This window comes from Aristolochia californica, unplaced genomic scaffold (assembly GCF_029961685.1).
Source record: "Aristolochia californica isolate CCGP_79_NKW_82.1479 unplaced genomic scaffold, dmAriCali1.0.hap1 SCAF_9, whole genome shotgun sequence".
NCBI classification, from domain to species: Eukaryota; Viridiplantae; Streptophyta; class Magnoliopsida; order Piperales; family Aristolochiaceae; genus Aristolochia; species Aristolochia californica.
Window position 1 is genome coordinate 35,723,563 of NW_027182290.1, and position 23,076 is coordinate 35,746,638.

Genomic DNA, 23,076 nt, shown 5'->3' on the forward strand with positions numbered 1-23,076 from the left:
TTATTTTATAATTTGTACATTATATTTTAATATTTATTTATTTTCTTATCTCTCATATACCGTGAACAATCAAATAAATTAAATAAATAGTAAGGTTTTTCTTATTTTTTTAGGTGAAAGAAGAAAAAATAATGGATTAAGTACAAGATAATTGGGATAGGTTGGAACAACTTGGTAGACGCACCAGGTTGGCCCTAAAAGATTCAAGAGACTATAGAGGCGTGGCACAAAACCCTCTCGAAGTCTTCTCGACTTTGGCTCGCTGAGCGCGGCCCTAGCCGCTTGAGTTGCGTTTTCGTGCTCGACGCGACTGACCGGTAAGATTAGTAAGATGCCTCGCACGAAGGAGCCTAGCACGAAGGTGGATTAAACAGAAATAATCCCCATATTTGGATCGGGAAGGGGAGTCCCTCCACCAGACTGAGCGCCATTTGGCCCTTGTCAGCATTTTGATACGAGCGAAACCGTCTGACGGCAAAAGATACATCATCGCTTTCAGCATCGTCAGAGAATTAACTGTAAGCTCATTCTCTCTTTTTCTCTCCTTTCAATTGTGCTTCTTCTTCTTCTTCGTGTCATCTTCAGCGCAGCTCCTCTGATCGCAATTCATTTGTTTTTTTTTTTTTTTTTGGATTTACTTGTTCACTTCGTTTGTTCATGTTTTTTTGAAGGGAGAAAAACAGCACTAACGAAGAAACCGAGCATGGGAAGTCAATCGACGACTACTCCTAGTCTAGCTGATAATCAAGCCAACAAGGAAGATGGTATGTATCTTCTTGTAATTTTGGTTCTTAATTGCTTATTTTTTAATTTTGATGTATATCTCTCGACTCGGAATTTTTTTCCCCAGAACTTTATCTGTACATTCTTAATGCAATATGGTAACAGAATACTTTTTTTTATTCAAACTTGTAAGTGTTAATTGTTTGTTTGGTTCATCTAAATTCTATGATGAAAGATATGAAGACGAACATACAACACATGTTGGTCTTTGAGGATGATCTGTCAGACACTAGTTGAATTTTATATCATATATTCTGCAAATATGTCTATGTTATTGCTGCTGAATCGTGAACTTGTATGAGCCCAATAAAGTGTAAACTCCATGTATGCCTCTTTCCGTTGCTAGAGAATTAAGTTTTATACTTGGTCGTAATAGTAGTTCTAATTTCTAGTGATAAAAAAAATGTATCTATGCAATATGTGGTGCAGTTACAGTAGGATCATGAGTATGAATTAATTGGGCAGTCATAATTCACCCTGATTAAAGACATGAATCATTGTTCTTTGATTATTATCACCCTCGTTGTTATTGCTATTTTTAGTGCTAGTACTGTTTTTTTTTTTAGAGGGGTGTGGCGCGATTTGAAGTCGCGACCTGACGCACTTAATGTAAACAGAATACCACTAGACCAAACGGCCTTAGGTTTAGTGCTAGTACTGTTATTACTGTTATTTAGAATTATTTTATTTTCTCAATTTCATGAATTTCTTTTCTTAAATATCCTTATGGTAGCAACCTAGGCCTATTCAGGCTTGTTTGTACTTTGATGTTGCTTAAATTAATCAAAAACCAGCGGAATGTGCTCTAGGACTTGGAATATGATTTCTTTATCTATTTTTGTTTCCTATCAAAAGCATCTTTAATATGGCTTTCGTGGAGGCTACATGCTAGGCTTGATGTTTTGTGTTTTAACTAAGAGTGCATATTGAACTACAAAGTTTGAATCTTGAACACATGCTGGGTAGCTCTCATTGCTTCTCGCACTTCCTAATTTAAACATGGATTCTTTTAATGTTGCATATGACCGTTTGAAGTAGTGAGATTTGATCATGCTGATGTGTAGTAATGCAGAGACGTTATTTTATTATTATTATTATTTTTTTTTTTTTTGAATGTTTGAGAAATTATACTTGTTTGGACATGAAGCAAATTTTCATTATAGTGAGTAGTAGGAACCTTTATTGAACTAATTTGTGCTTTCAGGGTCTCCTGAGTCTGTAAAGCCGATGGGTGGAAATGAGCAAGTTGCAAACATGGAGGCTACAAAAGAAGCTAGCCCAAAATCTGCTTTTGTGAACACAGAACCAATGAGGGAGGAACAAGTGCAAAACGCTGTGAAGTTTCTATCACATCCAAAAGTAAAGGGTTCACCTGTCATCTACAGGCGTTCTTTCCTTGAAAGGAAAGGCCTTACAAAGGAAGAAATAGATGAAGCTTTTCGCCGTGTGCCTGTAAGGAAACATCCTCATCTATCTGTTAAACTTCCAATAAACTCTTAATGAGAAATTTATATTCAGGCTGCTATCTAGTTAGATGATTATTCTTTATATTAATTACAGGACCCACCACCAAATGCGACAAGTGCTCCATCAACTCAAGGTACATCACATGGAGAAATCCATAAATTAGATGTACTTATATGGTTTGTTTCACGTTTTTCTGCTGTTGGTTGCTATGGACAGATATTCAATTTGAAAATTCCGTGGGAATGAAATTCTTCTTTGATGAATAATTCATGAAGAAGGGAAAAACATGTTTTTTGTTTTTGTTTTTATTTATTTTATTGTGAATCTTGCATATGCATGGAGTATGCACTTATGTCTTCTTTTATCCCAGCAGATACCCAGTTGAAACCATCTCTGAGCACACAACCACAAGTTTCATCTCAAACTCTGCCTGTGGCTGCCTCTCCTGGTGCCACTTCCATGATGCCTCTTGTAAAACAGTCCAGGTTTCAGTGGTCCCATGCTTTTTTCGCTGTTGGTATTCTTGCTGCTTCAGGTTGTGGCACTGCAGTCCTCTTGAAGGTATTTAAAGATTCTTTTCTTTTTAGTTGCTTGTTATCCTTAATAATATTATAAATTTCACAAATATACCTCACATAAATGGTTAACATAGTAAAAAATTCACTTTTAACATATACCCATATGTCTTTTGTGGGACCCATCGAACATATCATAAGCAAAATAGGCTATCCAATATGGGTCTACACATGTGATATGGGACCCACCAATCCTTCAAATTGGATGGCCCATTATCTTACCTTTAAATTGGTTGTACAATCTCTTATATTTATTTTATTTCAAAACTTAAGGTTCAAATAAGGGTATTTTTGTAATTACATTTAAAAAGGATGTCTTAATCTATTATATTATTTTATGAGTACAATTAAAGGCATAGTATTTTATTTTTGAGATTGTCTTATATAGTTATAAGTATAACATAATACATGATTTTTTAAAGTAATACACTCTTTTGAAATAGTTGTCGCCAAACAACAATTTTTCTCCTGAATGAGTCATTTACGGTGAATAACTCTTTGATACATGCATTCTCAAGAAGGCTTCTATAGAAGATGTTGCCCAAACACAGCCTAAAAGATGGGTAGTGAACTTCAACGTATATCTTATAGTATATTTTTGTGTAGAATATAATGGTTCCTAGGTTTAAGTCTTGGATTCGCAATGTTGTGTTGGAAGAGAATCATTCTGAGAAGAAAGAAGCTTCAAGTCCCACTTTGGCTGAAGAAGCTGCAGCAGCTGCAAAAGCAGCAGCAGCAGCTGCTGCTGATGTGGCCAGAGCAAGTCAAGAGATGTTGAATTCAAAAAATGAAGGTCAGTCTATTCTAGTAATTCCAGTTTTCTGTAAATGATTCTGTTAGAGATACTGTGATATTCAGGGGTAAATGACATTTTCTTTTGTTTTTCTTTAAGAGCGAAAATTCTTCGAATCCTGCATGGCTTTGCTAGATATGCAAATGAAGGAAATGAAGTCTATGGGTAATGCCATTCTTAAATTAGAGGCAGCAAGAGAAGTTAATCAGCCATATGATAGGAAGCGTGCTGAGGAAATTGTTCAATCTTCAACAATGAATGGTAAGTTCACTAGATTGATGCTCTAATAGTACTCTTTCTTGTGTTATTTTAATGATTTTATCTTTAAGCTGCTTTGGTGGTTATCCATGATCTGCAGGGTCAAATAATGATTCGGGGAGATCCTTCATTTCCCAGGTGGGTCTTTTTCCTCTTTTAGATATCAGGGATATAAATTGGACCATGGCATGTGTTGATGCAATGTAGTATCATTCTTCAAATTTTAACTTTTTGCTACATCAGTTATGAGTCAAATTACAACTCTAGTTATTTTCATGTCTACTTTTATTTATTTTACATGTGTGAAAAATATAAATGTATTTTGTAGCTAAGCCTGGTTTAGTTTCACATGGAGTTCATTCTGGGTTTCCATTAAAACAATAGGAAAATGCAACCCTCATTTGTTAGATGTGTGTGTGAAAAATGTGCTCGTTAAGCTTCTGATGGGAGGGAATTATTTTCTCCTCCAGTATGCTCTCTTTTTGCTACCCTGCCATTATATTTTCAATTTATCATGAGTATGATATCTACAGGCAGAAATGCAGTCTTTGTGGTAATGCTCTTGTGGGAAAAAAAGTGGTGTGTAGCTGCAGTTTTTTGTTTCATATTAAAAGTAATCAAACCAAACTTTTTAGTAAATCTAAGGAAAAAGCGAAGACATCACTTAAGTTATGTTAGTTGCCCTATAAAAGCTGCAGACAAGCCTTGGTTTTTTGAATCTTTACCACTAAAAGTCCTCTTAGGTGATGCATCATAGCAAACAAGAATGTATGAAAATAAGTCCTCTTCGAACTGGCTTACTTAGCAGATGCTCTCTCTCTCTCTCTCTCTCTCTTGTTCTCAATGAGGTGGTTTATAAGTCATGACAAAAAGATCCCTTAACGTTTCTATGCCTGAGTGGGTAATAAATATGTGCTACTTACAAATATATTTTATTGTTGAATTTATGGAAAAAAGAAATACTTTACTAACTTGTTGTAATTTGAGTACAATGAGCCTCTATTTATAACAGATGAAACAATTGGTATCCAATTACAATTAAACTACCCTTATCCCAGTTACACCCAAAGTTAAACACTAAAAACTGAGTCCTAGAACAATTGAGCAACTGAATATAAATAGAAGACTAACATAATTAAAACACCTTTAACTGAAACTCTTTTATCAGATCAGCTTCCATGAGACTCTTCTTAGACTCCACCATATTAATTATGGCTTTGAAGACTTCTTACTGTGAGAGTCATGTAAGACTCTTCCATACCTACTCTTCAATACTCCTACTCAAGTTGGAGTTTATAACTTCCTCTTGCAATGAAAATGATTTTTGGTCTTCAATTTTCTTTTGTTGAAAAGAATTCTTCATAGATGCAAAAACTTTATCTTTTGTGCTCTCCCTTTCTTGAATATTTTGGTCACATAAAAATTACCACAACATGTGGAACAAAATACTTATTTCTTGTACTTCTGTTTTTACTTCTCCCCCTCAACCTGGGGATAAAAATGGCATAAACACACAACTTGCTACAACACAATGTGGGAGAAGAGAATCACTCATAGCCATACGACAAAGCTCCATACACCAGTCAAAATGGTCATAGTCTAAAACACACTCCGCTCAATTTTAAAGGCGAAAAAATTGCCCAACTTTAGAGCTTAATAAAGAGACTACTCACTTTTTAAGTGTAATTCAAACACAAATCACCTCTTGGGTGAAGAATAAAAGATTTGACTCAAGCTGGATATTGGGCAGCCACGTATCCTTTTCAAGCTTGCAAGATGATTTAACATCATCTTCATATTTATTTTCATTATTTTTTAATTTTTCGAAAGCTCTTATTGCAAGCCAGCTGTATGTGAGGCATCAACATTGCATTTTTACGTAAGCACGCCCGTTGACTGCTTCTCCTACCGCCTTGAGAGACACCGCAAAACGACGAAATGGATATGGTCACACAAACTCTCTACCTCGTATTATAGCCAAAGATGGCAAGCCTTTAAAACCCACGTCTTAATCAAGACATATCACTGAGGATATTGTTAAGTGTGTTTTATTTTATTATTTATCTATACTTTTTAGGTAGTGGTCTAGGTATTACTTTGAAGTGATAAAAACATAACATGATAGACTGAAGATATACTAGAGGAAAACAACTTTAACCGGAAGTAGGTGATTATGCAACACTCACACTTTCAAAGTGATTTTTTTTTTTTTTTTTTGAAAACTAGGAGAAACTATAACGATAAAACTTAATAAACCAATTATAACGTATTTGGGGTGACCACAATTTTTTTGAGTTAACTATGCGAAAGATACACAACCAAGTAACAAAAATGTAAATTTTTTTTTTTTTTAAATGAAACAAAAACGTTAAACTTGAAACCAACATCGAAGCAAGATATTGCATACCTTGAATGAGCACATCATGGAGTGATTAAGTCTGACCAAAACTCTTTGATTAGAATAAAAATTTGGCTAAAAAAAATCGAATTTTAGGAGAAAAGGAAACTTAATTCAAGTCAATGCATGGAGAGATAATAGGAGAAGAAATAGGAAAAAAATGAGAGATTTTGGGTAGAATTGACCTGTGGAACTTCTGATATCGATATCTCCAAATATATAGCTCAGAATAACAAACAGTTTGTTTCTCAAGAAACTAGATTCAAAAAGCTTTAAGTTGATACCTAATTTGACATAAATGTTTCATTCTTGAATTTTTTATGCCCTCTTGATTTTCTTTGTTTTGTAGCTTGACTCTTGTCGACTCCAAGTTAAATATCTCCTGAAATATATATCAGATTGACATGAAATTTTCTCCTTTTGAAACTAGACTTCGATACCTTTCATCCAAGTATAACTTTTCTTTATAAAATATACTTCTTTTGAGAGAAATAATCTGATAGATTTTGAACTATTTAATCTGGCCAAACTAAGTACTCTTTTTTATTTGGCCAGCATGACCATTAACTCTTCCGAGATCGATATCTCCTCTAAAAAACTCAGATTGAGAATTGATAGGTAAGAAAACAGGCTTACATATATTTATTTTGATATATAATTCTCCATATAAAGTCTCGTTCTTGATGGTATAAAACGGCTCGAAAGTTAAAGTTTTCTGCTATTGCTTGAACCTCTCTTGCAATCTGATATTTTCTGCTTCAAATATCAATTTCTCTTTGTAGAAAATTTTGTTTGCCAAAATTCTTTTTGAGTTGGAAAGTAGACTCGAAGATCTTTCCGTTAATATATAATTTTCAATATGAAAAGTTCATTATGGAGGTGCGAACGCCAAAAAAACATGGGTATTGGGACAAGAAAAAAAGAAGAAGATAGAATACGAATCTAAACTACTAGAGTTGATAGATTAGAAAAGGATCACATTGTCTTTGTGAGTTGAGCGAGTTAACTCATAGAACCCGCTCTGATACCATGTTGAATTTTTGGAAAAGAGAAATACTTTACTAACTTGATATAATTTGATTACTATGAGCCTCTATTTATAATAGATGAAACAAGTAGAATCCAATTACAATTAAATAACATTTATCCCAGTTATACCCAAAGTTAGACACTAAAAGATGAGTCCTAAAACAATTAATCAACTGATCATAAATAGAAGACTAACATAACTAAAACACTTTTAACTGAGACTCTTCTATGAGACCTTCCATAAGACTCTTCTTAGACTCCACTTAAGACTCTTGTATACCTGATTTTCAATAGTTATGATATTGCATTTGCCATTGAATAGAGACATACTAGCAGGGAGGCATAATTGCTGCCATATCCCAGAGCCTTATTCCAACTGTGTTGGTGTCAGCTACATAAATCTACCTCCTCAAGGCTACTCTATCATTTTCAATGAGAAGTTAGATTATTAGGCTACATTATACAGCAAGAAGATTCCTGGAACAGAATATATCTACAATTTTTGTTAATGAAAAGAGGAGCATATGTGTGCAATTATATCAAGTGCACAAACGCCAATGGAGGAACTTCTATTTGGTTACTCATCCTTTATGACATGATAACTGCCTCCTTGGCATTCTTTGTCATGATATGTAGGTCATGCTCATGAGGACCCTCTTAAAGTTGAAATGGTAGACATTTTATGTATTAATAGGAACCATTTGAATCATTGGATCATACCTTTGGATTTCAAAGCTCTCAACCTATACAACTGTTTTGTCTATATTCATACGACTGCAGCATTTATTTGGTGTAAATAATTTGTAGTCAACATGTTATATCTATCTGAGGTTGTTTGCTCTTTGATAACTTCAGTAGAGTCAGAATTGTTCTGATGCATGAAATATAATTCTTTTGCTTCTCTTGCTTTTCTAGTGGTGGCTCCTTGTCATATAGCCTGCTTCATCCTGTTGAATATTATTGCTTTATCACTTCTCTCTTTACTCATGTGCGTGTACATTTCTAGTCATTTGGGTTTCTCACTACTACTAATATTTTTACAGCAGCCAAAGGTTAACGGCAGAACCAATACAGAATACTCAGGTAGTCATTTTGGTCTCAAGTTTTATCTCTTTTTGGATTGTAAAAATCCACAATGTGAAGTATATGTCCCATTTGTTTCTATAATATCTCATTGTTTCTCACCAGAGAGGCCTGCATCAGCACCTGCATCAACGGATCCTGCAGTGGTGCAGTATCCCAAGTCTTATACGGAGGTACTTTTAATGATCCTTGGCCATTTTATGTACATTGGTATTTTTAGATTTTATTTTTAGGTGGCTCTTGTCCAAACTATTTAGCGAGCGATGAGTCACTTCCTTAGAGAATTCACCTAGCAAACTTCATCCCTGTTTTTTCAGATTATGGATATGATACAAAGGGGAGAAAAGCCTCCGGGAATCAGGGTATCTTCGTTTTACGTTTATCTGCATTGAAATTGGAAGTACACTGCAATTGTATTTGACTCATTCTAATGTTTTCTTCCTTTTGATATCACATTTAGGAGATTGATGATAGACCTCCTAACCCTAATCAGCCCCCATCAAATCCTCACATGGCACCTAAACCGAAGGTATGTTCATCTTAAAGGGTCCAATTGAATTCTGAAAACTATCACCTTTCTGGAAAGAAATACCCAATTAATGACGGGAGGTGTGATATAATTGGTCACAGTAATACGATGAAAGCTAGAGTTAGCACATTGGTATTGGAGCTCTTTAGCAGTAAAATTGATGTTTGGGCCAGCCCATCTTGAGGATCAGTTTGTTTTTTTAGATTGTATTTGTTCACAACGTTTTGGTAGAGCCAATCTAATAAATGGTTTTAGAGCAATATCCAAGTCTACCAATTTATTTTCTACCACTAAAATTGATGGCAATAGTTGTGTTATTATGACAATTGAAGCCATCATCATTTGACTATGACCAAACCGCTGGGTTTGTGAATATACACTACCTATAGGATGCAAAAGTGATGGTGGGAACGACCTTGTGAGGTGATAGTAACATCTAATCTCATCGATAATAGCATCAGAATGTTAAATCAGTTGTTTGTCTAACTCTTGTTGGTCTACTTCAATTGAAACAGCCATGGGAGTCTTCTCAGGTGCAGCAAAACTTTACTTATGGACTTCAGTCTGAAATAAAAATTGAAGCATCAGATATTGAGCACCAAGGTAATGGGATTTCCACACACTTGAATGGGAAATCTTCAACTGTGTCAGGTGATACTCCTGAGCCTTGGTGGAGGCGTAAATCTGTGACAATCTCTGAAATACAACCTGCAATGGAGGAGGAGCGCCCGATCCGTCGTGCATGGGTCCCTCCCCAACCTCCAAGTGTTGTCATCCCAGAAGCTGTGGCAGCTATACGACAGCCAAAATCTGCAATTCAAAGGGAGCAATCAAGCGATGAGAAATCAAGGGTCAATGGAGGCAGTGTAACAGATGAAACATCAAGCTCTACAAAAGCCCCAGATCCGACGGCTATGGTTATTCCAGAAGATGGTTCAGCCGTTGAACAGCTCAATCCTACAACCCAAAAGTCAGGATCAGGTTATGAGCAATTGGTGGCAAATGGGTTGGTGGGTGAAAAGGAGCATGCCGAGTTTGACCAAAACATCTGATGTGAAACCCGTTGATGAACAGCGAAGCAATGGAGCTGTGGAAGCCATTTGATGAGAGTGTCTGGTAACAACAGTGTTGGTTATAGTTTCATACTTCAACGGGTAACTGTATTGGCTAGTGGACCATGAGCCTAGTTGGTTTATGGATTACAATGGGGAAGGATTACATGTGCAAAAGAACAAAGAGAATATTTTTATATAGAACGTAAGAAAACAATAAAGAGGCCCTCTGGATTACGTTTATTCTTTTGCTTGTTACAATATTTAGCTCATAAATGCGGAAGAAGGAAAAGAAGCACTGAAATAAAAGAGAACGAGAATTTATATAGGTTCGTTTCAAAGTGAGACTACAAAATAATTTATAAGAGAAATTATATATATTTGTATAAAACCCTAACAACGGTACCCCCAAATATAAAGAGAAAATTAGGACAATCGGATTACAAGTGTGAAATCTTTAAATTATTTTTAATAAAACAATAATCAATATATTGTGGATATGGTGAGGGTCGACCTGCGTACCAAATCAACGTAGGCGTTAATTAGACTCCATAACTTAACAAAGTATACGTATCCAGTTACCTCTCGAGCAAAGATGAGTCTTTCTCCGACTGTCTTTTTTAATGCTTTGTTGCAGGGTAGACAACGTGTTGGGTTGGGTTGCCAAAATCCATAATATGACCAATAATAGATTTAAGTTACAGAAAAATGAAATATGTATGTAAATGTACGCGGCCAATTTTTAATTTATCCAATCAAATTTGTATTGAATAACTTAAAATTAATTTTTTTTATCATGTTACGTTTATATCTTATTCGAGGAATTTATGATGGATGTTTATTTAAGATTCTTAGAATTTTAATACTAAAATAAAAAAAATGTTTTATAAAAAAAACAATTACTACTAGAACATTTAATTTTTTCTTCATAAGCTTGGCCGGACCGGTCTATTTGTGCCGCCAGAGTCTAAACCGGTCCGTCACTGTCAGACTCTGATACGAAAGAAAGATATTTAGTGAGGCCAATAGATTTGAAGTGCCCCGCGAACGACCAACTTGACCCTTTTCCTTCGCTTGGTGGCTTTTCTTAACTTCCATGTTAATCCGAAGTGGTTTTTTTAAACTGGAAGAAACGAACATACATGGTTCGAACAGGGGGACGGGATTAAGGTTGTGAGTTGAAATTCAAGTTCATATGGATTTCTCTGTGAATTCTAAGCGGTCGGAAACTACCAGCCCCTTCCCTCTCTCGGTCTACTTCAGATTGTCCAACCTATTTATCGAACAGGTTCTCTCTCCCTCTCTCTCTTTCTCTCTCTCTCTCTCTCTCTCTCTCGTAATTAAATTTTCCCGGTGGCTTCTTCGCAGGCGAAAGAGTGCAGAGAGGAGAAGAACATTTTTGCTCTGTATGTAATACTGGAAAGATATGTGAAGTACGTGTTTCGACCAAGCATTAATTTTTTCTCGTTCTGCTTTTCTGAATATTAGATATATTGAGCTTGTTTATTTCTTCGTTTTCTTTCTTAAAGCATTTATTTTCTTTCTATAAATATTGGTGCAGTTTACTGTTATTAGTTTACTCTGAGTTTTGTTGTTGTTTCTCCTAATTTTGATTTTTTGTATATCGAGTTTCTAATGATGTAATTGTCTGAGTAAGATTGCAAACGGTTTTATTGATCAAAATTTCATAATTTGTATAAATTGCACATTTGTTTTGCTTTTATAATCTTCGATTTGAACACAACTGTAAGGAACCCACCCCCATGAAAAATGTCATCTCTTATGGTTGTCTGGAACAGCGGAGTTCTGAGAGTTCCAGCATGCACTGAATAGATTGAATCCTCGGGTTGAGCTTGGGCAGCTGAGGCGAACTGTAAATCAAGACCGTCTTTTTAGCTGAGACAGTTACTTCAGGGAAAACATCTGAGAGAAACAGTACTTCTGAGACTCTCCTAAGATTCGTTTATTAAAATCCATTTTGCTTTGTAGGTAGCTGTAAGTTCAGGAAGTCGTCAAGCAAGAAAGTGCCTGCTAGTTCAAGTTGGAAACAAAAGCGTGCTTGTACACAGGTTCCATTCTGGTGTTGGGAGAGTTAGGTTGATCTAGACATAGAAGACTGAAGGAGTCAGGTGTACCCTAATATATGCATATCCTTTCTTATGCAATGAGGAAGAGGCATCGACCTCCAGGTGGGATGGCGATGTTGATCCAGACGTTCCTTTGCAATTGACTTTTAGGGCGTGAAATTGTGAGAGTAGTGGAGACGTGAATAACTATATAGTACTCGAAAATCTTTCGTCCATACATCTTCACCTTTGTTGAGATTAGAATTGTGGCTTCAATTTTTATTTTTTTTTAAGTTGGAATTTGGAACCAGTTGGTAGACTTATGGTGTCTATGGACTTTCTTCTTAAACCTGAAAAGAAGTTTATATACATTACCTCTCAAAGGAATTGCTTCAGAGCCTTTTCTTGATTTTTTTTTTTTTTTGTATTTTCAATATTTTATTCTAAATATTTTTTAACACTAATAATATTCTTTTATTGAACCGCTCTGCAGATTAATGTCAGAAGTTACATCTCAGCATCCAAGTTACCTGACATACTCAACAACTGAAAAACTTCATCACAAGAAGGTAACCTGTCAGGACCCTTTAGCCTGGTTTTTCCATGACATGAGAAATATCATCGGCATGCAAGCAGTTCTGATTATAATTTATTCTTATGCAGTAGTTGTGTTACACATTCAGAGAAGTATTTCTTGTTTCAGCTATAAGTCAACTGTAGAAAAGTTTAGGCAGTGGTGAGCAGTAAGATACTGTCTCTAGTACTAACTATTTTGTTTTATTCAGATATTGGAGGAGTTTGTTAAAGAATTAAAAGAGTTGAAGCCTTTAATACGAGCAATTTTTTTTGGCATAAGCAGAAATGTAGAGGATGAGATGGAAGATTCACGATCCAATGGTGGGAATCAGGTAAAAACCATCTTTTAGATTTTCCATTTACTTGTCAAGTAACATGCTCAACTTGACTATAACTACACTTTTGCAGGTCAAATGCTACATCAGTGGAGAAGACAAAGGGCCAAGGTAGCATGTAATTTGATGTTTAGAGTGGTGCAACTTCATATTTCATACTTTAGACTATGTTGCCTTATGCTTTACCTATTTGTACTTCAGGCAGGAATGGATACCCAATCATATGTATATGGTTAAAAGTAACAATGACCAAAGCATTGTTTACGGTGAGGAGACTGGCTTGGCATCTGTTGTCATGGCTGATGCTGGACCTGATTGTTCATCTTCTGGATCCCCTTCTTCAACCCACTTGACATCATCCAGAGGTTGTGATATAGATTGTCGTCCAACTCCTAGTGTTTCTTGCATCCATAGTCTTCCTGAGGGCGCCTATGGTTCACTTGTTAATGTTGGGCATTGGGGACAGAGGCATCTTAAATCATCAAAATCATTGGTTCATGATTCCTCAGCAACCAAGGCCATGCTTGATGTACACATAGTAAGTGCTGAATAATAAACTTTTTGTTCAATTTTTGGTGCATTTTGGCTTCATTAATCATTGAAAAGTATGTGGTTCAAGATGACATACAATTTTTGTCAGTCGGCCAGGTTGATGGAGGATTTTCTTGAACTTGCTAGAGAAAACACTGACAAGGATCTGGAGACATGTGGGGTCCTTGGTGCTAACCTTGTACGCTCTGTCCATTTTCTTTGAATCTGTTCCTAGGTGTTTTGAGGTTCAAAACGTTAATAGTTTTTCTCAAACCACACAGAGGAATGGGACTTTTTATGTGACCACCCTGATTATTCCTAAGCAGGAATCAACTTCTAACTCAGTGAGTTGACGACTGGAAACTAGATTATCTTACTTGATTTCTATGTTATCAATGCTTGAATTAGAAACTGATGACAGGTCTTCTCTCATCTGGCAGTGCCAAACCCTGAATGAGGAGGAGATTTATGCCATACAGGATGAACAAAACCTTTTCCCTGTTGGATGGATCCATGTGGGTTTTCCTTAAGATATTTTCTCTGGATGAAAAGCCATTTCTGATTCAGTAGCTCGTGATGATTATAGGCTGTCATGGTTTGACATTTTAGGGTGCATCTTTTTCTTTTTTTTCTTTTCAAGTCAGTTATAATGCATATTATATGATAGATAACACTTCTACTAAGGAAGTATGTCAAGATAGATCACTCATTTGATCTTTTGCTCGATTGGAGTAAAAAGGTTCCAATTAAATGAGGTGCTGTAAGAGACATAAACTCAGTTTCGAACAAACTCCAAGAACTACCTGCTGACAGTTTCAAATACTGAAAACTTAAAAACTTCCATCTTGGAACTTATTCTATTATTGGCCTTCCTATTGATTTTCTTTGTTATTTTTGTTTTTTCTCTTCAGACGCACCCTTCTCAAACTTGCTTTATGTCATCTATTGACTTACACACTCACTACTCCTATCAGGTATCTCCTAAACATGTTTTTTTTTTATATATTTATTTCTAATAGGGGTTGTGATGGTGCTGTTCGACTGACAACTTTTGAACTTGAGAACCCCAATCCCGTTAAAAGAATAACATGACCTTTTAATACATGTATAGTATTTGACATGAAGATACCTGAATATAATTCACCTTGGAATCAAAACTATAATTTTACCTTGTAACTTGTATTCTAGGTGATGCTGCCAGAGGCGGTTGCAATCGTCATGGCTCCCACAGACACTACAAGGTAGGAGCAATGGAAATACCTGATTGTAATGCATATCTTTTTCACAAGAGCTCTTTATTATTTGGCTCTCTGTGATGAAAACTCTTATCCACATTTTTAATATTGTAGTATTTAACAACATTAATCTTGCTTTGACGCAATGAATCTTCTTGTCAAATTTGTTAGGACTAGTGGAATTTTTCGATTGACCGACCCCACGGGGATCTCTACACTGAAAGAGTGCCAAGAGAGAGGTTTTCATCCTCACAGAGAACCAGCTGACGGAAGCCCCATCTATGAGGAATGCTCCGACGTCTACATGAACTCGAACCTTCGGTTTGAAATTATTGATCTACGTTGATTTACATGTTTTTATAGTTTGACACGGTATTTAGGTGTTTATCCATAGAGCACTTGTGTATTATGTGTTCTTCATAACTTCATATCAGCGTATTAATACTTTATTACGTATTGGAAAAAAAAAGTATTTTTAATGCCTGGAGTTTTTGTTGAGATTTGAGTTCAGATAGGCAGAGCTCACATGCTGTGGCGTGGCTCGTCTCCTTCAGTTTTCCAGGAATTCCAACTTTCCGTTCCCCATGCAGACAAAATTAAAAGAAAAATGTCTCTAATTTGATTACCGGAAAAAGAAAAGACCAAACGAAAGGAAAGATCCTTACGTCCATGTCAAGATACGATTTCAAGCAAATAAAACCTCATTGATGAATAAACGATCGAGCGATCTGTTAATTGTTACAGTCCAGAATCAGCAGAGCAAAAAAAATTTGAATTCTATCCTCCATGTCACTTCTTCCCCAATCTCCTAAATTCAGAGATTTCCATGGATCTTCTTCTACTTCCTCCATTTTCGTTGTGTCTGCTCGCACCAATCCATTGCTGCAGCAATTCAAGGGCTCAAGTTTGGCTTCAGTCGATCGATTCCCCCGACATGTGCTTAGACTTACCAGAGAAAGTCGCCGTGTCACCGGCTCTCGAATTACGCGGGTTTATGCAATGGCGAGTCCTGAGACGGGTTCGTTGACGACGATGAATCTCAATGAGTATATGGTGACTTTTGAGAAACCGCTGGGGATTCGCTTCGCACTTTCCGTGGATGGGAAGATCTTCGTACATGCTCTGAAGAGGGGAGTAAGTGAGAATCTTTTTATCCTTCAACTGTTTGAACTGCACTATCTCTAATTTGTTCGTCTGTTTGGTATTCTGTCAGCTGTATGTTATAGTTGAGTTGAATTATTTCTTGTGATCTTTTTCTCTGCTCTCTGAAGATCCATATTCTTTTAACATTAATTTATTGGAAATAATAGTGTATTAAGCAACTTCCTTATGTTCCCCTCCTTCTGATACATTGATTTGGAGAACTACATTCGCATCTGTATAACCTGGGTCATTCAGTGAGTGTGTTACACCAAGGGCACGTCAGTTGTAAAAACGACCACTGCAGCTGTATCCTCTTTCTAGTGAAAAAGGTTTCTAAACAACTAGATTATGACGAATTTTTTAGCAGGTCTACTCTGTTAAAGAGAACATTCTAGTTACTGTTTGTATTCTTGGATGAGTAAGATGTAGTTATGAGCACCTTACAGACTTCAAGCTGTTTCTCTTCCATTTCTTCCAAGGTCAGCATTTAAAAAGACTTCATTGCATGATAGAGATGTAAGTATAAAATACTAGATTAAATGTGACAGCCACCTAAGATCTGCTGGGAAGGTCTTTCCTTTGGGTAGGATGCAAAGAAGTATAAAGTCTTCCTTAGTACTAACAAGTTTCTGAAACATGCATAATTTCCTCAAAAAATGAGAACCTGTCTGGTGAATATTTTCTTAATTAGCAGTTGAGTTAGGCACTGTGACGGTGGATGGATCTATTTGCTAAATCTTACGGAAGTTTGCAGACAAGTCCCTGGTGTAGCATTGCCTTTTATAATAGATTCTACACAGTTATTTCTTTACTTACAAAGGATGCTTGAAGCAACGTCAGAGCCAGAAATTTTTGTGGTGGGACAGATTATACCAATGGGGAGGGGCATTACATTGTATTGACCCTTCCTGCCTACACCCCTGGCTTGAAGTGATCTGGATGCTTGTTGTTCCATGCCTATTATGTCTGTAAACTGGTTTCACTGTTTAGCCTATGGCTCTTCTCAGTCATTATCCTGAATTCACTGGAATCTTTGATCCTATGGCTCATTCGTCTTGAACATTTTCTATACCATCCTACTCTACTGACTCAAATGATCCACATTTTAAATTAATGAAATTAGCTGTATATATACGACACTTGTTTTTTTTATGGTGGAAATGACATGGTAGCTACTTGGCATTTTCTAAAATTCTCTCCGATGAGTTTTTTATTGCAGGTCTGAGCTTCTGAGTCTGAACTTCTCCATTTGTTCATGCATCAAACTTCTTTTGTAGGGCAATGCAGAAAAGTCGAGAATAATTATGGTGGGAGACACGTTAAAAAAGGCAAGTATGTCAGGCAGTGAATTTATTGACATTCAGGACTTCGGCGATACACAGTATGAGATTTATCTTAACTAGTGGGTAATTTGTAGCATGGTAGGAAGTTAAATGCATCACTTTTCTTCTTCTTTTTCTTCTAAATCCTTTAGTCAGAAGAGAGCACATTGTTGTTCTAAGGCTGAAGCTCTTAAATTTCCAACAAAATCATTTTTTTCAACTTTTATTATGCCTGTGTTTTTTTATTGAATTTCACTTTTACTGCAATATCTAGTATAGGTGAATTTAGCCATTATGGACTTCATCCAATTATTTCCATGCTATAAACAAGAGAAAGTGGGTCCCCTCTTATCCCTCTGACCTTGGAACTAATCCAGGAAGAAGCATTTTATGCTAGCTTTTTACAGTTCGAGAGCTAGTTAAGTTCCTTGGATCAATGTTTACTTTGAAGCAAATAGGAACTAGGTAAATCAGAAGAGCATTTTCTCCGATTTTTAGCTGCTTTGACCCTCAACTGGAAAAACCTGAGAATATTACGCAGTACATAATAAGCTGTTGAATTAACTGAAAAGCAGAAGCCACTAAAAATATATTTAAATAAATGAGCAGAGGTCTCTGAAGCACACATGAATCAATATTTTCTTGAAGCAAAAGGGAACTAGGTAAATCAGAAGGGCTTTTTCTTATATTTAGCTGCTTGGACCCGTAACTGGAAAAAATTGAGAATATCATGCAGTACATAAAAAAGCTATTGTATTAACTGAAAAGCAGAATCCTAAACATAAATAAGTAAATAGCCGGAGGTCTTTCTCTGATGCACACAAAGTAGTAGAAACTGTATGTTGTCATCTGAAAAAATTTACTGGACTTGGCAACTAAGATACTCTTTACCAACTTAGTTGCTCCCAACAGCTATTCTTTCTTGGGCATGAATTTTAAGTTTGATTAGTAGATAGTCCTCTGTTAATTAAAAATTAATATTGTCAATTGACATTTTCAGGATGCTGCTGAAGGAGAAAACAGGTTCCTTCAGCCTAGTCCTTGAGAGGCCTGTCACTCCTTTCCCTATCCAGCACTTACCTCTTATGGGGGATTATGATAATTTATTCAATAGAGGCAGAGTTCCACTGGCCACTTGGAATGCTACTTTACTGGCCTCAAATATGCAACCATCTTCTGAGTCCAGTGGAAAGTCGGGGTTTATTGTATTTTCTCCAAGGATCCTAAAACCACAAGGGTGGAGCTTTTTAAATAGGCAAAATGGAGAGACAATTTCTCAAACACAATTTTGGGGATTCTTTCACTAAACCAGTGAGTCCACTTGTTGGCATTTTCTCTGAAGATGCAAATTGGACTTATGGGAGCTTTCCCTTAGAAGAGTATATCAAAGCCCTGGATCGATCTAAAGGCGAGCTTTATTATAACCATGCCCTTGGATTGCGGTACAGTAAGGTAAATATTATTTCTGTATTCACTAAAAATGTCTTGTAAGAGTGATCATAATAATTTTCGTTATCACCTATTTTATTGACTCCCCTACCTCTGTTTTTTTTTGTCTGATAGATCACTGAGCAAATATTTGTAGGGTCTTGTATACAAAAAGATGCAGATGTGCAGACTTTGTCAGAGAATTTGGTATGTGGTTGTATTTCTACTTCATACTCTACATCATAATCCTTCATTAATATAGACATGATAGGATCCCTCTGGTTGTGAATGCTAGTCGTACTTCTATGTTGTCATACATCTTAAAGAGAGAGATAATCTCATTACTTTAGGCACGTCTACATAATCAAAACTGTGTGGTCTTGAGTCTAGGTCCACTCAAGAATGTGCAACATTTGCAGCAGTATGTCTCTCTTGTTGTGAACATGAAGGCCGCTATTTTTCTTCCTACCTGAGGTGGATGGTGGTTAGAAATGTGGGCAGGTAAGAGTATTTGTATAGAGTTTGCTGTCAACTTATTATGAATTCTTCATACCAGCCAAGAACATAGGACCTGCAAGATGGTCATATCTGTTTAAGTATAGGATGGAGCTTAGGATGGAGCTTAGGGTGGAAGCTAAGCATGAAAATAAGATGGGAATTCTCAACATACTCCACAACTGCAATTTACAATTTTTTATACAAACTTGAGGCCAATTGTCACCACCTCTGTTATTGTGTTTTTGTGATGATGATTAGGTTCTTGTCCTATTCACAAAACTTATGACCATTACTACTACTCTATCTCCTTATTTAATGTGATTTTTTCAGAAACTTTTCTTGTGAAAAAATTAACAATTCAGCCATCTCTGCCTCAGGGGATCACTGCTATTCTCAATTTCCAGAGTGAAAGTGAACGTGCAAATTGGGGAATTAATTCTGAATCTATCAATGAGGCTTGTCACCGGTATAATATTCTCATAGTCAACTATCCTCTCAGGTAATTATTATGTGTTTCACCAAAACATCAGAATGCTAGGTCATAAGCTAAGAACCTGCCTGATTGCTGGATCTGTTTATCACCTTCTTGAGGAAAGAAGAAGCCCTTTCTCCCATGGATTGCCAACTTTTGATTCCTTCAAAAACGTGAAAATAATCGAAGTAGATGAAAGCAATTAAATTTTCTACAAGTAAAGGAATTAGAAGTTAAATAGACTATTAAAACTCAAGCCCATGAGTTCAACTTAAGTGTTTGCATTTAGCGTTGTCTCACATAAAGTTTGATGCAAGTGAAGCACAAACTTGTTTCTCCTAACATATCTGCAGTTTCTGTGAGGCATTGGCTGTCCCCATGAAAACTATAATTTACAGACGATCTAAGATATCTGCTGAAGGGCCTACTTTAGTTTGAGTCTTTTAGAACTAAGGGCACTGCTACCTTTACTGACTGGCCTGCTTCAGGTGAATCTTCCAAAAGTAAAGGAACAACATACTAGGCAGTGACCATTCTGACCACCACGAAGATAACTTGATGTGGTTATACTGATCAAGTGAGTTACAGCTGACTGTACTACTTCGAGTCTGGTTATATCACATGTGAAGGGACTCTTTTTGACAGATTTTGAACTAGGTGTTTGTTGCGATAGCATAAATGTTGGGTTAGTTGTATCATCCCCAAAGGAGCAAAGACAGTGTCATCTTAGTCCCGTACCTATTTTAAAAGTTTGAGGTTTAGAGGTAGAGATTATGTAATAATTCCTAGTAATACATTTGAAAAATCATATACATTATTCCAGTTAAATCCAACTTTGTGATTGTATCACTTTGATTTATGATCTGGATCCATCTGTTGTAGAATGCAAAGGTACTCAAGACAGGATCTGAAACTCTGAATTTTGTGTCACAGGATCATCCTTGTTTTATTAATTATTTTCCACCTCTATGGTCAGCTTATCCATTTTTTGGCTCTTAAAATGTTGATAAAGTCAAACTGTTTTAGGCTGCCTTATTGGTAAAATGCTCTAATGTTCACAGTGTCTTTGCAGGGAAGTGGATTCTATTGATTTGAGGAAGAAACTTCCTTTCTCTGTGGGGCTTTTGTTGAGGATGCTTAGAAAGAACCTGCGAGTCTTTGTGACTTGTACAACTGGGTTTGATAGATCCCCAGCTTGTGTTATTGCCTATTTACACTGGATACAGGATACAGCCCTTCATGTGGCTTACAATTTTGTCACCGGTCTGACAGGTTTCAACAAAAACTTAGACACTCTGACTTAGTTACAATTCTTACCGAAAGCTCTAGCTATGTGCAAATGATCACATTGTGTGTAAGATGAATTGATATTGACTCGTATTTGAAAATGAAGATCTGGTTTACTTGGATAGTAGCAACATGAAAAGTCAGCTATTTGAATAAAAAAATAATTCTTAAACACATCATTATAAACTAATAACTGTGCCTAGTTTTTGCATTAAAAAATCATTGTTACTTGAGTTTCTTTCTTGACTTGAAATGATATTTAAAATATAAAATCCTTTCCTTGGTGATCTCTGATTACGTGTTATCCACTTCTAATTGTAGTGTATTCTTATGTTCTTTTTATTGTTGAGAGTCTTTTTCACTCATCATGTCTATAAAAAAAATAACATTCTCCCGTTTGTTTTCCTTTACAGACCAGCAATTGTGTGGGCAACATGTGACCTTATTGCTATGGTAGAAAACGGATGGCACGATGGTCCTCCAACTCATGCTGTGAACTTTGTGTGGAATCATGGGTGCAGGGAGGCAAGTTTGAATTTCCTTCTTAATGTTTTAGATTGTTACTATTAGCTATACCTAGTTTTTAAAAGTTCAATTTGATAAAACTTCCATCCGTTTCAGGAGCATGTTCAAATTTCTCTCTTAGTATTAACTTTTTTCATTCATATATGGTATTTTCGTTAGGGTGAAGAGGTGCACTTGATTGGAGAGACTTCACAGGAAATTGGAAGGAGACAATTAGGGCTGTTCATAAGGGTGGACCAAAATATAAGTCGAACTGAGACTTCCTCAAGGAAAGTAAGTTACATTCCTCCTATCTGGTAAATAAAAGAAGTTTATAGTAGGAAAGCGTTACATAGATCACATTTGTCATAAAACATAAAACGCCAGTAGCAAAATTTATTTTTCTATTTTCTTAATAAAATAATTGAAGACAATCATTCATGTGGATAACATAACACAGTTGAAATAAGCAATTTGATGATTTTATTGTTCTTTTTCATGTATAAAACCAAGCATAGATTAGGTAATTCACATATTATATGCAGAGGAAAGTTGTCTTATAATTTGACATAACGAATGAGTGGTCACAATCATTTTAGCACCTCACAGAATTGGACATCACTTGGTCTTTTTACATTGAAGGATGTGTGCCACCTTTGCGTGGTTTGTATAGGTCAACATGAACTAAAAAAATTGGACATGGCCACCGCGCATCTTGTAGGCTCGTGGGGGCAATTCATTGGTCTGGTGTCTTTAATCTTAGTTGAGTGCTTTCAGTGGGCTTTATAAAAATGCACGCAGAATGTGGTTCTCGTCTTATTAGACTACATAGTGGGGTATCCTATCGCTAATGTGGTTCACTATTTTGTAGATACTATTACAAATTTATAGTTGGTGGTCAGTGGAAACACTCAACATCATTACCAACTGAAACTGATGAACGTGGGCACATTAATAACGTCATTAGAGTGGGAGACATTGCCCGCATAAGATCTTCAGTCCCTACGCATCAACAGATTAAGGTAAAGATTCTTTTTATTCGCGAGTCTCGAGGAAAGAATCCCTCCAAATGTCATTATTCTCAGTCATCGCCACCGTATTATCTTCAGTCTTTGGTATTTACTGCTCTTACTTTTTCTTCAAACATGTTATGGCTGTCCAATTTCGGTAGTAGACCTAGATAAAATAAATGGAATGAGCGTTCGCATGAAAACTCGATTTAGTAGCAACAAGTTTTTAATGATTTTATTGCCTCTGGAACGTTAAATGCAGGATCCAACTGTTGTTAAAGTAATTGAAAGGCAATTGACTGACGATGAAAGGTTTATGTTGGCTTTTGCTGCTCGGCGTGTGGCCTTTTCTATTTGCCCCATCAGATTCGCCCTCAACTAACCACCCCACCTCTATCTTTTGTCCTGTGCATTGCCTCTTTATATAACTTGATGTCTTTTGTATACTGGTGTAAATTGGTCACAGGTTATGGAAACTGGTCAAACTGTGCTCGACAGATACCGCCATTGGATTCTGCATTTAATTTAGTAAACGAGCTTTCATTACATCAGTCTAAATTTTAATTCTACAGCCTTTGGTCGTACCAATGTATATCATTTGAATGCAAATATCTCAGCTGAATAACAAACAAACTCAAGACTACACGTTGAGTTTTTTGTGGAAATATCTAGAGAGCTAATTGTACCACCTACCCATGAACT

The 23,076-nt window shown here is 36.2% G+C and overlaps 3 protein-coding genes across 6 annotated transcripts; all 3 read left to right on the top strand.

Moving 5' to 3' along the window:
• The first annotated feature begins 347 nt into the window (after positions 1-347).
• LOC137941608 (peroxisomal membrane protein PEX14-like) lies at positions 348-10,210 on the top strand. 3 transcript variants are annotated; one of them, XM_068787093.1, is made up of 13 exons: positions 348-518; positions 672-764; positions 1,988-2,235; positions 2,344-2,383; positions 2,624-2,811; positions 3,432-3,618; positions 3,718-3,879; positions 3,977-4,014; positions 8,347-8,386; positions 8,492-8,559; positions 8,704-8,748; positions 8,847-8,915; positions 9,431-10,210. In XM_068787093.1, exons 2-13 carry the CDS (start codon positions 704-706, stop codon positions 9,965-9,967), a joined length of 1,683 nt encoding a protein of 560 aa, XP_068643194.1. In that variant the 5' UTR covers positions 348-518; positions 672-703; the 3' UTR covers positions 9,968-10,210. The 3 variants fall into 3 exon arrangements, with proteins under 3 accessions (XP_068643194.1, XP_068643196.1, XP_068643195.1); XM_068787095.1 differs by having other exon boundaries at positions 8,350-8,386; XM_068787094.1 differs by having other exon boundaries at positions 684-764.
• An 882-nt stretch (positions 10,211-11,092) lies between these two features.
• On the top strand, positions 11,093-15,856 carry LOC137941904 (AMSH-like ubiquitin thioesterase 2). 2 transcript variants are annotated; one of them, XM_068787517.1, is made up of 12 exons: positions 11,093-11,255; positions 11,336-11,400; positions 12,527-12,602; positions 12,819-12,941; positions 13,018-13,055; positions 13,146-13,482; positions 13,585-13,674; positions 13,757-13,819; positions 13,916-13,990; positions 14,387-14,449; positions 14,664-14,716; positions 14,882-15,856. In XM_068787517.1, exons 1-12 carry the CDS (start codon positions 11,163-11,165, stop codon positions 15,054-15,056), a joined length of 1,251 nt encoding a protein of 416 aa, XP_068643618.1. In that variant the 5' UTR covers positions 11,093-11,162; the 3' UTR covers positions 15,057-15,856. The 2 variants fall into 2 exon arrangements, with proteins under 2 accessions (XP_068643618.1, XP_068643619.1); XM_068787518.1 differs by lacking the exons at positions 11,093-11,255; positions 11,336-11,400 and adding an exon at positions 11,943-12,156 and having other exon boundaries at positions 14,882-15,064.
• A 1,259-nt stretch (positions 15,857-17,115) lies between these two features.
• LOC137941906 (phosphoglucan phosphatase LSF1, chloroplastic-like) lies at positions 17,116-22,808 on the top strand. The gene is given in 12 exon segments (XM_068787519.1): positions 17,116-17,181; positions 18,176-18,461; positions 18,463-18,627; positions 18,739-18,810; positions 19,479-19,600; positions 20,646-20,857; positions 21,270-21,385; positions 21,545-21,568; positions 21,571-21,631; positions 21,634-21,658; positions 22,236-22,386; positions 22,637-22,808. Coding segments are annotated over 11 exon segments (1,353 nt in total). The 5' UTR covers positions 17,116-17,181; position 18,176; the 3' UTR covers positions 22,757-22,808.
• Positions 22,809-23,076: the final 268 nt, after the last annotated feature.